This window comes from Oncorhynchus tshawytscha, linkage group LG03 (genome assembly GCF_018296145.1).
Source record: "Oncorhynchus tshawytscha isolate Ot180627B linkage group LG03, Otsh_v2.0, whole genome shotgun sequence".
NCBI classification, from domain to species: Eukaryota; Metazoa; Chordata; class Actinopteri; order Salmoniformes; family Salmonidae; genus Oncorhynchus; species Oncorhynchus tshawytscha.
Genome location: NC_056431.1, coordinates 31,375,378 through 31,388,896, shown reverse-complemented (window position 1 = coordinate 31,388,896; position 13,519 = coordinate 31,375,378). Strand labels below are relative to the sequence as shown.

The 13,519-nt window shown below is 39.3% G+C and overlaps 1 protein-coding gene across 1 annotated transcript; it reads left to right on the top strand.

Moving 5' to 3' along the window:
* Positions 1-719: 719 nt before the first annotated feature.
* Positions 720-13,092, top strand: gpatch3 (G patch domain containing 3). Its single transcript, XM_024402684.1, has 7 exons — positions 720-1,185; positions 7,421-7,860; positions 8,143-8,317; positions 8,440-8,499; positions 9,645-9,769; positions 12,518-12,645; positions 12,814-13,092. The coding sequence occupies exons 1-7, from the start codon at positions 765-767 to the stop codon at positions 12,995-12,997; spliced, it is 1,533 nt and encodes a 510-aa protein (XP_024258452.1). The 5' UTR covers positions 720-764; the 3' UTR covers positions 12,998-13,092.
* The last annotated feature ends 427 nt before the right edge of the window (positions 13,093-13,519 follow it).

Genomic DNA, 13,519 nt, shown 5'->3' with positions numbered 1-13,519 from the left:
CATGACCAGCCATAGAGAAATGCTTATTGAAATTCTCGAGGATTATTGTGGATTTATCAGTGGTGGCAGTGTTTCCTAGTCTCAGTGCAGTGGCCAGCTGGGAGGAGGTGCTCTTATTCTCCATGGACTTTACAGTGTCCCAGAACTTTTTGGAATTAGTCCTGCAGGATGCAAATTTCTGTATGAAAAAGCTAGCCTTTGCTTTCCTAACTGACTGTGTGTGTTGGTTCCTGACTGCAGTACGCCACAGGGTGTTTTTGTGCTGGTCAAGGGCAGTCAAGTCTGCTTACTTAGGAGATCGGCCGTAAGTAAGCATTTCACTGTTAGGGGCGGCAGGGTAGCCTAGTGGTTAGAGCGTTGGACTAGTAACCGGAAGGTTGCAAGTTCAAATCCCTGAGCTGATAAGATACAAATCTGTTGTTCTGCCCCTGAACAGGCAGTTTACCCACTGTTCCTAGGCTGTCATTGAAAATAAGAATTTGTTCTTAACTGACTTGCCTAGTTATATAAAGGTAAAATGAAAAATATATTTTAAAAAGTCTACACCTGTTGTTTATGAAGCATGTGACAATACAAATTCGTTTTGACTATAGCCAGCACGCACACCTAGCAATTTTAGGTGGTCTAACATGCTTCCTCCATACAGTAGATGGCGCTACTACGTTTAATTTTGAATGGTTTTACATTTTCGTTTGTTGCTGACACTACCTGTCGTCTTCTCGATCACTTCCGTAATGACGTTGGTCGACAACAAATAAACAAATATGGCTGAATCCAGCTCGGCTATGTACTTTGCTGTTAGCAATATACCTGCTGCCTTTCGATCTGCTAACCTTCGAAACTTTTTTAGTCAATTCATAGAAAGCAATGGTTTCTTGTGTTTCCATTACCGACATCGACCGGAGATTTTGAAGGAGTCCGAGTGCACCCAAGTCAACATGTCAGACCATACGAGTAGAGACATTCCGACAACAGAAATGCCATCCACAGATGTCGAGGAGGGCACAGAGGAGAGTGGATCTTCGCCGAAGAGTATAAAAACATGTTGTTGCGTGGTATCGGTACCTTCAAATGAAGCGGCCAGATTGGTCCAAATGTACGCGGGGAATCAATGGATCGACTCGAAGGGCAACTGGCTTTCGAGGCGTTGTGTGATAAGAAAAGTGAAAGTATCACCTTCCACAGGTTAGTATGTATTTGGAGTCATTAACACTAGAACATCTGGGCTTCAATATCGCTATCTCAATATCGCTATCTGCTGGCCGTTGGGCTAGGTCAGGGGGGACAGGATGTCCAATCAAAAACGCATCTTTTCACCAATGGGTAAAATAATGTTAATTGTGTAGATAATAGGCCTACTCTAAGAGAACCAATGGTCCAAACCTCACATCTATACCATAATTTGTTAAATGATTGGAGTTTTTACCCTTGTAGGATGGCCAAAATTAGAGCGGCTAAATCAATGGAGGCCACATAAGGAAAAAAATTGCCATAAATCATGAAAATAGCATCAAGTCAGACTGGGAAAAATAGGTTTGAACCCATTGGATAACCAACTGCAGTCCAAAAACAAAGTAGACAACCCTCAGCCCCTGAATGACATTTACATAGTCTTCTGTGGATTTTATATGGTGGTTGGCATCCAACCAATGCATAATTTAATACTACATCCACTGAAGATATCCCAAGCAGTTCACTTAATCCTGGCTGTTCAACCCCATTACTCCCCAAATATAATAACAATCGCACCCTTTCCCTCACATATTTCCGGCACTTAAATAGAACATGTTCCACTGTCTCCATCTCCTCCTGACAATGATCACACCTCCCAGTCAGATGTTTCCCTACCAATGTCAATGCACTATTGGAATGGAAAGGGGGATACCTAGTCAGTTGTACAACTGAATGGACTCAAATGAAACATGTCTTCCGCATTTAACTAAACCCCTCTGAATCAGAGAGGTGCGGGGAGCTGCCTTAATAATCGTCATCGGTGCCGGGGAACAGTGGGTTAACTGCCTTGCTCCGTGGCAGAAAGACAGATTTTTACCTTGTCAGCTCAGGAGCCTTGTGTGTCCCAGTCTCAACCTTGTGACTACATTTTCCTCCCTTTATTCTTGGCCCTGCCCCACCTTTTCTGGATCTTACACAGGTTGTCTTCCCTTTCTCTCCCTGTTCCACAACTCTTGCCATTTGTTTTTAAACATTGTTCTTATTAACCCCTTGGCTTCTGCTTTACTGATTTGATAATTACATCTCAACCTTTTACATCGTACAGTAGTATCTACCATTTCTATGATTAATTATCTGACATTCACACTCTTTCAAACATAATTATTTGGTAAAGTTATCAGGCGTAGTAACTAGAATAATTTATGACTTTCTTTCACACACCTCATTGGCTAGGTTAGAAAGCTCCATTAGCTAGCTAGCTAACCACATCTAGCACAAGCTCACTACTAAACTGACCTGCAAATCCTACTATTGTGGACACTTGTCTCAAAGCAGTATTTTTTTGTGTTTATGTCCCTGTAGGTGTCAGTAGTTGTGTCAAAGACACGGTTTTGAGGATACTGCGAAAATGATTTTCTTCTCAATGTGTCCAACCACATGCGACCAGCTGCAAAAGATACCTGCATCAGTATAGTTGCCTAGCTGCACTACTGCTGTTATGCAGCAGTGATGCAAAAACGCAGTCGGTGTGTTCGAAACGTGAGGGTTTATGGCCGAGGGCTGTCTACTTGATTTTGAAACGCAGCCCTGGATTCGACGGGGATTCTCCCGAGGGAAAGTGGCTAGCGCAAGGGCTAAGGGGTTCAAATGTAATGTGATTGGACTCCAGCCCAATTCGGGATCTCAGGCGTCTTTTTTTTACTTATATATATTTATTTTTTATTAACAAAAATCAACAAACAAGAGGAATAGTCACATGCAAACAAGCATACATAAACTTTTTATATTGCCAGGAATCCTAAACAAAACAAATCATATTCATTAATAATACACGTTAATTGCCTTTTTGTTTTTCATTTTAGTTAATGAAGTAGTGCCATATTGTTTCAATTCATTTTATAAAGTAAAAAAAAGCTAGGTTTGGAATTTGAGTTTGCATTTGTGAATATAAAATGTACCTAGTATTATTAGCAGTTGAATTAAATTAAATGTATCTTTATTAATGTCAGAATTTCTGAAAAAATCATTTCAAAACCATTAAATTGTACAACCGGTCCTGTATGTAATAAAGTTGTGTGTGTCAATCCAAAAATTGATACTATAAATACTGGTAAAAACTCACAATTATAGTCAATATTCATCTTGAATCTTTCCAAAACATGTTTCACAGGATAAATTTTATGTAACATTTTAAATGAAACCTCTACCTTGTTACTGATACATTATTTTGTTTAGCAATTTTCCATGCTTTCCTACATATTCTACCCAAGAAATCCTGCTGAGGGAAGTGTATCACAAACAATATTCCTAATCTGTTTATTACTACATTTCTCTTTGAGGATTTTAATATCGCCAATTAATGTATTTTCATGTAACGCTATTACTTCAACCACACAGAAATAAAAAAAATTAAAAATACAACTCCCCCTTGGAATTTAATCAAAAACAATTGCATATTCTTTCGGGGGTTATTGGAATTCAAAACACATCAAGAAATCCCCCATATGAGAGTAGATATCCATCCTCATTCAGTAACTTCAGTCAAAAAAATCTCAAACCAGTTACAAAAAAAAATACATTTTTAAATCGTTCATCTTTGTTGTTCCATAGAAAGTATCTGTGAGGGAAAGCTGTTTATACGCTAACAGCTAAGCTAAAAGTGCCTGCTTATGGAATTTGGCCAATTTTACTGGGATGTTATCAACATTAAAATTACACCGAAGCAGAAATTCTAAACCACCAACAGAGTCAAATAAATAATTAGGGAAGACATTCCAAATACTGTTCTGGTTCTTAATATACTGAAATCTAAAACATCAAAGTCACCAAACCCCAATACACGTATTGCTTTGAACATAAACTCATGTTCTACAGTGTCAAAATCTTTATAAAAATCAACAAACATAAGAAAACTATCATCAAGGATGAGGTCATTAATAGTCAATCATATCTAAGATCAACCTGATGTTATTTACTAATGTGTGGACCATGTAGAAAACCAGATTGTTCTTCATCAATTATATGATGTAAGCCTTGTTTCAACCGCTTAGCAGATACAAGGGCAAATAATTTTCCATCATTATTCAACAGGCTAATGGGCCTCCAGTTGTCTATATAAAGACTATCCTTGTTAGGTTTGGGAATCAAAGTAATTACACCTTGCTTTAAGGAAGCTGGTAGCTCCCCCTTTTCTATCGATTCTTGCAAGAATGAAAGGAATCAATTGATCATTGAATGTTTTATAGAACTCGCTTATTAAACCGTTTCCAGGGGACCTATTGTCCTTAAGGTATTCAATACAATCTTTTATCTCAATTTCAGGTAACTCATCACAAAAATCCCTGAAATCATTATCTGTCTATCTGCGCAATGTTTGCTACATTGTCTAAGAAAGGATCCATATTGGAAGTTGACTGGACTGATGTATACAGATTCTGATAAAACATCCTGTTGAGAGATTTCTTTTGGATTTTCATTGGGAGTATTATTGAGAATTAATTTACATATGGAAGTCATTTCACCTGCCCTTTTTTTTTCCTAAATTAAATATTTTGTATTTTTCTCTCCCTCCATCCATTTTCAATCTTACAAATGCACACCGGGTCTTTTCCTCGTAGATAGTCTAACTGCATTTGCAGTGATGATGGCTCCAGTAATTCCTAATTAGTTAGATCATCTTTTTTTGTGTAATCCATTATTCCCTTTGTCATTCTTTCTCTCTTGGCACGAGCTATTTTTTTCCCCCCATTGAAATCCCCAAAAGTCTTTCATTAGCTCTCAGTAACTTCCAAACGTATTCAAAACACAGGCACGATTCCAATATTTATCAATAATTCCTGCTACTGCCTTCTTAAATACTTCATTCTCTAGTAAATTCTTATTAATTTTCCAGTAACCTATACTAACTTTTTTTGTTGACAAACCATTCATATTTATCTTTATTGAAATCCCTTTGTGGTCTGTTAAAATCGATGGTTCAATTGAGACTGTATCAACCTTGTCAGCCATAAATCAATATGGGATTGTATAAATACATCTTTGGTTCACCATGTAAACATAATCTTATCTGGGTTCTTATGTCTCCACATATATAGAACACCTAACCTTAGACATATATTCCTTATCTCACAAACAGATGGCCTCCTAAGGATAGCAATTATATCTAGATTATCATGTAATATTGTATTAAAATCTCCACCCCATTTTACATTGGCCAATGGAAATGTAGACATTTTACTTCCTTTCCTCTCAATGTCTCTAAATAAAATAGTTACTTGACTTGTTATTGGTAGCATAAGTATTAACAACAAGGAATTGAATGTGGTTGACATCTATCAATAGCACAATCCATCTCCCTGTATTACCTGCTTCATGACCCTTAAAGTTGCCTTTTAAAATTGCGTCACCTACTGACCCATTGGTGCCGAATATCATTCCCCCATTTGACATTTCCAATACGCAGTATCTGTGGAATTAAATAAAAGTTGGGACTCTTACCTTTTACAATACAAAAATAAAGATTTCCTTTTCAAAATTTTACGGATTTCCCTGGCATTAATAGAAAAAACAGAAATTGACATTTACTATCACAGTGACTATATGAAGAATATTAAACTTGTATACGTTCACATAAACCGGGTTCTCACAAAATGAAACGTTCTTTCTAGTTGCAAATAAAAACAGTCCTTTGCACCATGCAGGTGGTAGACCTAAAGTATATTTTTATACAATTGCAAATAACATTGTGCCATAGATTGGTAGCTTGTTCTTTGGAAATCGTCCCCAAAAAATATTTCAGTGGCTTGATTAATTACAAAATGTATCAGAATAGCTACATATCATTTTTCCACATTTTGTTGTTACAGTTTGAATTTAAAATGGATTAAATTGAGATTGTGTCACTGACCTAGACACAATACCCCATAATTTCTAAGTAGAATTATGTTTTTCAACATTTTTACAAATAAATAAAAAGCTGAAATGTCTTGCATCAACCCCTTTTGTTATGGCAAGTAAAGTTATGGAGTAAATTGCTGAACTCACTGTGTGCTAATAGTTAACATGATTTTTTTTAATGACTACCTCATCTCTGTACCCTATACATAAATAAGATCCCTCAGTCGAACAGTGAATTTCAAACACAGATTCTACCACAAAGACTAGGGAGATTTTCCAATGCCTCGCAAAGAAGGGCACCTATTAGTAGATGGGTTTAAAAAAAACTGCCATTTGAGCATGGTGACGGCACATTATTCATTAAACTTTGAAGGGTGTATCAATATACCCTGCCACTACAGATCCATGAGTCGTTCCTAACTGATAGGAGAGAACTGAGGATGGATAAACAAAATTGTAGTTACTCCGCAATGCTAACCTAAATGACAGTGGCAAGAAGGACTCCTGTACAGAATACAAAATATTCCAAAACATGCAAGCACTTAAGTAAAACTGCAAATGTGTATAAAAATAATAATATTTGTCCTGAATACAAAGCTTTATTTTTGGGGCAAATCCAACGCAACACATCACTGAGTACCACTATTTTTCAAACATGGTGGTGGCTGCATCATGTGGGTATGCTTGTCATCAGCAAGGACAAGGGAAAAAATAATCAGAAAAGAGCTAAGGACAGGCAAAATCCTAGATGAAAAACCTGGTTGTCTGCTTTACAACAGACACTGGGAGACAAATTCACCTTTCAGCAGGACAATCACCTAAAACACAAGGCCAAATCTGCACTGGAGTTGCTTACCAAGATGACATTGAATGTTCCTGAGTGGCCTAGTTACAGTTTTGACAAAAATTGTCTTGAATATCTATGGCGAGACTTGAACATGGCTGTCTAGCAATGATCAACAACCAACTTGAGAGCTTTAAGATTAAAAAAATAATAATAATATGCAAGTATTGTACAATCCAGGTGTGTAAAGCTTTTGTAGAGACTTAAAGAATCAGCTGTAATCGCTGCCAAAGGTGATTCTAGCATGTATTGGCTCGGGGGGTTGAATACTTGTGTAATTTTAGAATCCCACCTTATAACACAACAAAATGTGGAAAAAGTCAGGGAGGGTGTAAAATACTTTCTGAAGGCCCTGTAACTGAACCATTACTCGAGTGTGGGCAATCTTGTCATGGGTTGTCTTGCGCATCAGACAATAGCCTGGGGATGAGGTCAGACATAAAACCATAAAATCTGCCTCTTTGTATGCTATTCATAAAATGTAATGAATCTACATTTTTATTTCAGATGAGGATGAATTCCCCTACAAGACAAAGTCCGGGCACAGGCGCCACGTGGCACTAACAGAACGCTTCACAGAGGCGGACCTAAAGGGCTTACCAGAGATGAACCCGCCTTCTCTTATGCCGGCTGGTAATGTGGGTACAACCGTAAAGGTATTCTTACAGCTTATTCAGTCATGCCGCCTACCCCCACGCCTCATACGCAAGCTGGGCCTCGCCTTCCCCAAGACAAGCTGCAATCGGCGCTATGGTAATGTGCCCTTCCTGTACCATAACACCAGCTTAGCACCATCAACTGAGGAGAGTGTCTTCACAGCTGGTGGGCATGAAATATCAGGTGCTGGTAGTGTGGCCCCTCCCTCAGGAACCCAGGGGCCCACTGCTCCCTCAGGGGACCCTGAAATACCAGAGGAAGACGAGGATGCCCAGTCAAATGCAGATGATGTGAGTCTAAATTTGTTACTGAGTATACTGTAAATATCCTATAACCTGTGAGCTATAGCACTTGCTGTGTTCATAAGGGAATGATGTTGAAAAGAGGAAGGGCTTAAAATGGTAAAAAGCCAGAGTAAAGAAAAATACATCTCAAGGTAGAAACATCTGAGTAGCCTACATAACAATGGCTGGGTAATATGAGAGTATTCTTGTTGCTGTGAACTCTGGCTTTACAGATGCATTTGCCATTTCTTGTATTGCATATGATCCTTGTGTTCTTCTGTGCTGTAGGACGATGACCGCTGTGAGGAGTGGGAACGCCATGAGGCCCTACATGAGGACGTGACGAGCCAGGAACGCAGCAAGGAGCGGCTCTACGAGGAAGAGATAGAGCTGAAGTGGGAGAAGGGAGGCTCAGGCCTGGTCTTCTACACTGATGCCCAGTACTGGCAAGAGGAAGAAGGAGGTATAACAGGGGCTCCACTAGCCCTCTTAAAGATCTGCCCTTCTGATTTAATATTTCTGTCTTGTAAAATTCATAATTATACATTAGTCAAATAGTGATTATTGTTTTTTCTCTCCGCCTAGATTTTGATGAGCAAACTGCAGATGATTGGGATGTGGACATGAGTGTTTACTATGACAAAGGTAACCTGACTTAGCATGTTTTCCTTCACAATTCAGGATCTATAGCTAGGCTTCCATCCAATTTGCAACAGATTTTCATATGATTATTCTAAAATATGCATAAAGAAAATATGCTTGTGTTTCCACCAAACTGACTTGTTGCAAATACAAATCTGTGCGTGATTACGTAGTGCGCACATTTATTTTTAAGTTTTCATGTACTAAATAAAACATTGAAGAATATTTAATGTCTTTCCATCGCATAGTTTTGTCACATTGTTGCGTTTAAATAGCAAATGTGTCTACTCTGGTTTTGGCACAAGCCAACAGCTTGCAGATACAGTATGGTTAGGCTAGTCTAAATGATGAGATTAAAGCGAGAATGTTTTGATTTGTCACAACGGCAGTCAAGCACCGATCATCATGTCATCCTCATGTCATAAGACCCTCAGTATGTATTGGACCGGAGCATCAAGCTCATACCATGCACTTTCACCACCCTGTGAAGTTCATCATTAATGATTTAATCTGTAGCCTAATTTAAACTTTGTGGTTTCGAGCCGTAGTGGGAGGACCACACACCATGTCATTGCGTGACTCCAAGTTGAATTCAATATTTGCGAATAAAGGCATTTCCACTGCCATTTCTAGCATAATTAATTTTACCAACACAAAAAGATCTCACCAAGTCGAACGAACAAATTATATTTTGGCATTTTATGAAATTATACCAAAAGTTCCTGTTTCCATCACAGCTGTTGAGACTTTACTGGCATAACTGGATGGAAACGTGGTTTACTGATTTGAAATCCTAGTGGACTAGGTAGGCATGCTGTCTTAAGACATTTGAAGGAACATTTAACCTTTGTTTTAACTTTGCAAGTCAATTAAGAACAAGTTCTTATTTACAATGATGGCCTACCAAGATGTAAAAGGCCTGTGGGGATGGGGGCTGGGATTCAAAATTTAGGACGACACACACAAAGACGTGAGAAAACCACATAAAGAGACCTAAAAACGACAACACAGTATGGTTGCATCACAACATGGCAGCGGCACAAACATGGTACAGACGTTGTTAGGCACAGACAACAGCACGAAGTGCAAAAAGGTAGTAATAGTGTACATAGAGAATGAATCTCGTGGGGGCCACTCTCTCCACACAGACGGGGGTGACATGGACTCCCGTGACTACGTCCGCATGCGGTATGAGAAGAGGCTGAGGGAGGGGCTGGAGGACCGGTCTGGAGGACAAGATCAGCCAATCGGCAACTTTGAGAAGTTCACAAAGGTATGGAAGCCCTTGTGCCAATCCACTTAATAAAGCATTTATAATGGATTACTCTATAAGATGTTTAATGTAGGTTTACTAATCATTTGTCTTTTTTTATTTATTTTTATTTGATCATTAGTTAAGTCTTTTTGTGTGGCCTTATCTAAAGTGTGGGCAATTTATACTTTATAAATGTTTTGAGTGACCAGTAATTTCTCCCACAAAAAATGGACATGCCATTGGAAGACATTCCAGCAGTACTGGATGCTCCTTACCTTAAGATTTCAAAATAGCCTAGAGCATATCAATGGTAAAACACAGGATGTTAGTTAAAGAACTACACTACATGATCAAAAGTATGTGGACCCCCCCCCCCTCTTGCTGCTATAACAGCCTCCACTCTTCTGGGAAGGCTTTCCACTAGATGTTGGAACATTGTTGCGTGGACTTGCTTCCATTCAGCCACGAGAGCGAGGCCAGGAACTGAAGTTTGGCGATTAGACCTGGCTCGCAGTCAGCATTCTAATTATTCCCAAAGGTGTTCGTTGAGGTCAAGGCTTTGTGCAGGCCAGTCAAGCTCTTCCACACTGATCTCGACAAACCATTTTCTGTATGGCCCTTGCTTTGTGCATGGGGGCATTGTAATGCTGAAACAGGAAAGGGCCTTCCTCAAACTGTTGCCACAAAGTTGGAAGCACAGAATAGTCTAACATGTAGGTTGTAGCCTTAATATGTCCTTTCACTGGAAGTAAGGTGCTTGAAGTATGAACAACAGCCCCAGACCATTATTCCTCTTCCACCAAACTTTAAAGTTGGCACTATGCATTGGGGCAGATGGTGAAGCGTGATTCATCACTCCATAGAACGCGTTTCCACTGCTCTAGAGTTCAATGGCGGCGAGCTTTACACCACTCCAGCCGACGTTTGGCATTGCGCATGGTGATCTTAGGCTTGTGTGCGGCTGCTCTGCCATGGAAACCCATTTCATGAAGCTCCCGACGAACAGTTATTGTGCTGATGTTGCTTCCAGAGGCAGTTTGGATCTCAGTAGTGAGTGTCGCAACTGACAGATCATTTAAATGCGCTTCAGCACTCGGCGGTACCGTTCTGTGAGCTTGTGTGGCCTACCACTTTGTTAGCTGTTGAGCTGTTGTTGCTCCTAGATATTTTGACTTCGAAATAACAGCACTTAGTTTACCTGGGCTGCTCTAGCAGGGCAGAAATTAGACAAACTGAATTTCTGGGCAAACCAAGATTAGACTGCTCTTAGGAGTGACTGCAATCCACACTTTGGTTTTGGTAGAAAAGTCACTGTTGAGAAAAGCTTATGTTATTCAGCATATAGTGTGTCTGAAGCATAGGCGAAATTGCCAATGTAAAAGGCCTGCGGGGATGGCGATTGGGGGGAATATGTCCAATTTTCAGGGGGGGGGGGCTTTCCACCTATACTGTGTTTTCAAAATACCTCTCCATATACTCAAGACATAAGTCATGTCAAACTGTGTAGAACTGCAGGAGATGTGTTTTAAAATGTACAAAAATTAAATATGCTCATCATTTAACCATTATGTTCTTGGGGTCATTTGGAGACCTAAAGGTTGTGGCGAAATCTGCACGGAGCCTTCACCGTGCACTTCCACTTTAAGAGCGCATGAGCAGTAAGGAAGGAGGAAATAAAGAGAGCTCATTTAGCTCTTTGGGGAGGAGCTCTTGGGTGGCGTGACAGTTTGATTGTGTGGGCTTGTGCTGCAGAAGTTTTGTTTGTTTTCAGCGTGTGTAGTTTATAAAGTATTTAACTCTATCATCGGTGTAATCGCTCTAGGTCGTGGTTGTTTTCGTTTGGGACCGCGCCCATTATGGATTGCATGGATTAGTAGCAACATTGTTGCGAAGCTTTAACATACAAACCATCGGACAGTCAGACAGTACACCGGCACGCCTGAAGACCACAGCTAAGATCTCTCTTGTTCTCTTTCTCTATTTTTCCAATGCACTTCCCATTGAAGTTCAATTAGAGCTGGACTATTATTGCCCTGCCAGAAGTATTTGGGTGGACATTTTTGTTAAAAGGGACGTTGCTTGCAAGTTATGCATTGTTATGTGAACTGTATTGAGGTGTACTAATGACATGTGGCCGAGAAGATTGTGGACATTTTTAAGGCCTTTGTTGTGTCTATGAACACCCCCCACATTCATACCCTCTGCACTCCTCCACTGGACGATAATACATATTATTGCAAATCCTCTGTTGATGACTGGGTTCTTTCTTGTATGAAGTTGCTGTTAAATTGCTCTGCCATTATTATTATTATTATTATTATTATTATTATTATTGTATGAGGTATTCTTGTTGGGGTTACCCCTGTGCTGTGATGTGGGTTTTATATGGTGTGTATTCTTTTTTTTCTCTCCACTGGCTATCTGGTAAACAAGTTACACTCTAGGCAGTCTCTTCTGCTGATGTGTGTGGGTCTGGTAGTGGTACTCTCTCTATTCTACTCTTTTCCTTTCGGCATGGTTAATACCTGCCTGGCGCCCGAACAAAATCATTCTTTACCCCTCTCTAATAAATACCGCTACAAGGTGCTGTTGGAATGTCTACCAATAGCATTTGCTGGAATGTCTACCCATTTACCTAGTACTCTGTTCTCATTTAGTGGGCAGAATGTAACTGGTGTGGTCTGAATTCCTCAAAAGCAGGAATGGCTTTTTCCACTGTCTGGTGCCTGGTACTAGGACTAGTACTGATCTTTTTATGTTGTCTAGGGTGTTGGTCGCCGGGTGATGGAGAAGCAGGGCTGGAAGGAGGGAAAGGGCCTGGGTAACAGTCAGGCAGGGATTCCAGAAGCCTTGGAGAATGAAGGACAGCATCCTAAATGCAAGAGGGGCTTTGGGTGAGTGCAACAATTACTATCACAATAATTACAATGACAATTAAATCTATGGCCTTTGTAACTTGGAAATGTACAGGAAGGTAACGGAAAGTTGAAGGATATTACAAGTTATTCTTGTTGACATCCAGGCAAATAAAAACCCTGATTACAATATGCTGTTTTGTGCAGGTACCATGGAGAGAAGCTGAGCACCTACTTTGTGAAAAAGGCCAAACCAGACTTGTTCATATCCACGGTGTATGATAAACCCAAAGACATAGACCAAGGAGACCCCTTATTGCGACGCAATCCCAAAACCAGCATGAAGTACAGAGGCTGGCAGCCAGGTGGCAACATTTTTCCAAAAAGATGACAACTCTGTATTTACATAATTTCTTATTACTAATACCTCTTGTTACCATTAGAATTCATGATTTGTTTATATTAAAGCATTTATCATACAAGGAATTTGTTTAAATGATTTTGTCTTGTCTCCTAAATGAATTACACATTTGTAATTTTGACCATAGTATGATTGAAACAGAAGTAATTATTTTAGGCAGTAGTAGTTGGCATGACCTGCCTTCTGCCTGCAAGAATAAGGTCGTGACTCTGGCGATTTTCCTTCAAAATAAAAGTCCCGTAATGATGGTAAAATGTTTTATACCAATGGCCGAAATTTGTAACATTTTGAGGAAATGTTGGTATACTTAGAATTTTGTTTAACAATATGAAAAGAATAAGGGTAATCGCCTTTTATAGCACATATTATAGCAATGGCATTCTTAACAGTATTAATTACTAGATATCATAGTAACAAGACATAATGCTATTAATAATATAATCAACTTTAGAAAACACTTAAATCCTATTGTTAATTAACTTATTCAATTTA

Bases quoted from the DNA above. Each gene is read 5' to 3' on its own strand.
- gpatch3 (XM_024402684.1), top strand. From the start codon at position 765: ATGGCTGAATCCAGCTCGGCTATGTACTTTGCTGTTAGCAATATACCT. The intron at 1,186-7,420 runs GTTAGTATGTAT...TTTTTATTTCAG, and splicing joins GAAAGTATCACCTTCCACAG to ATGAGGATGAATTCCCCTAC. The intron at 12,646-12,813 runs GTGAGTGCAACA...TGTTTTGTGCAG, and splicing joins AAATGCAAGAGGGGCTTTGG to GTACCATGGAGAGAAGCTGA.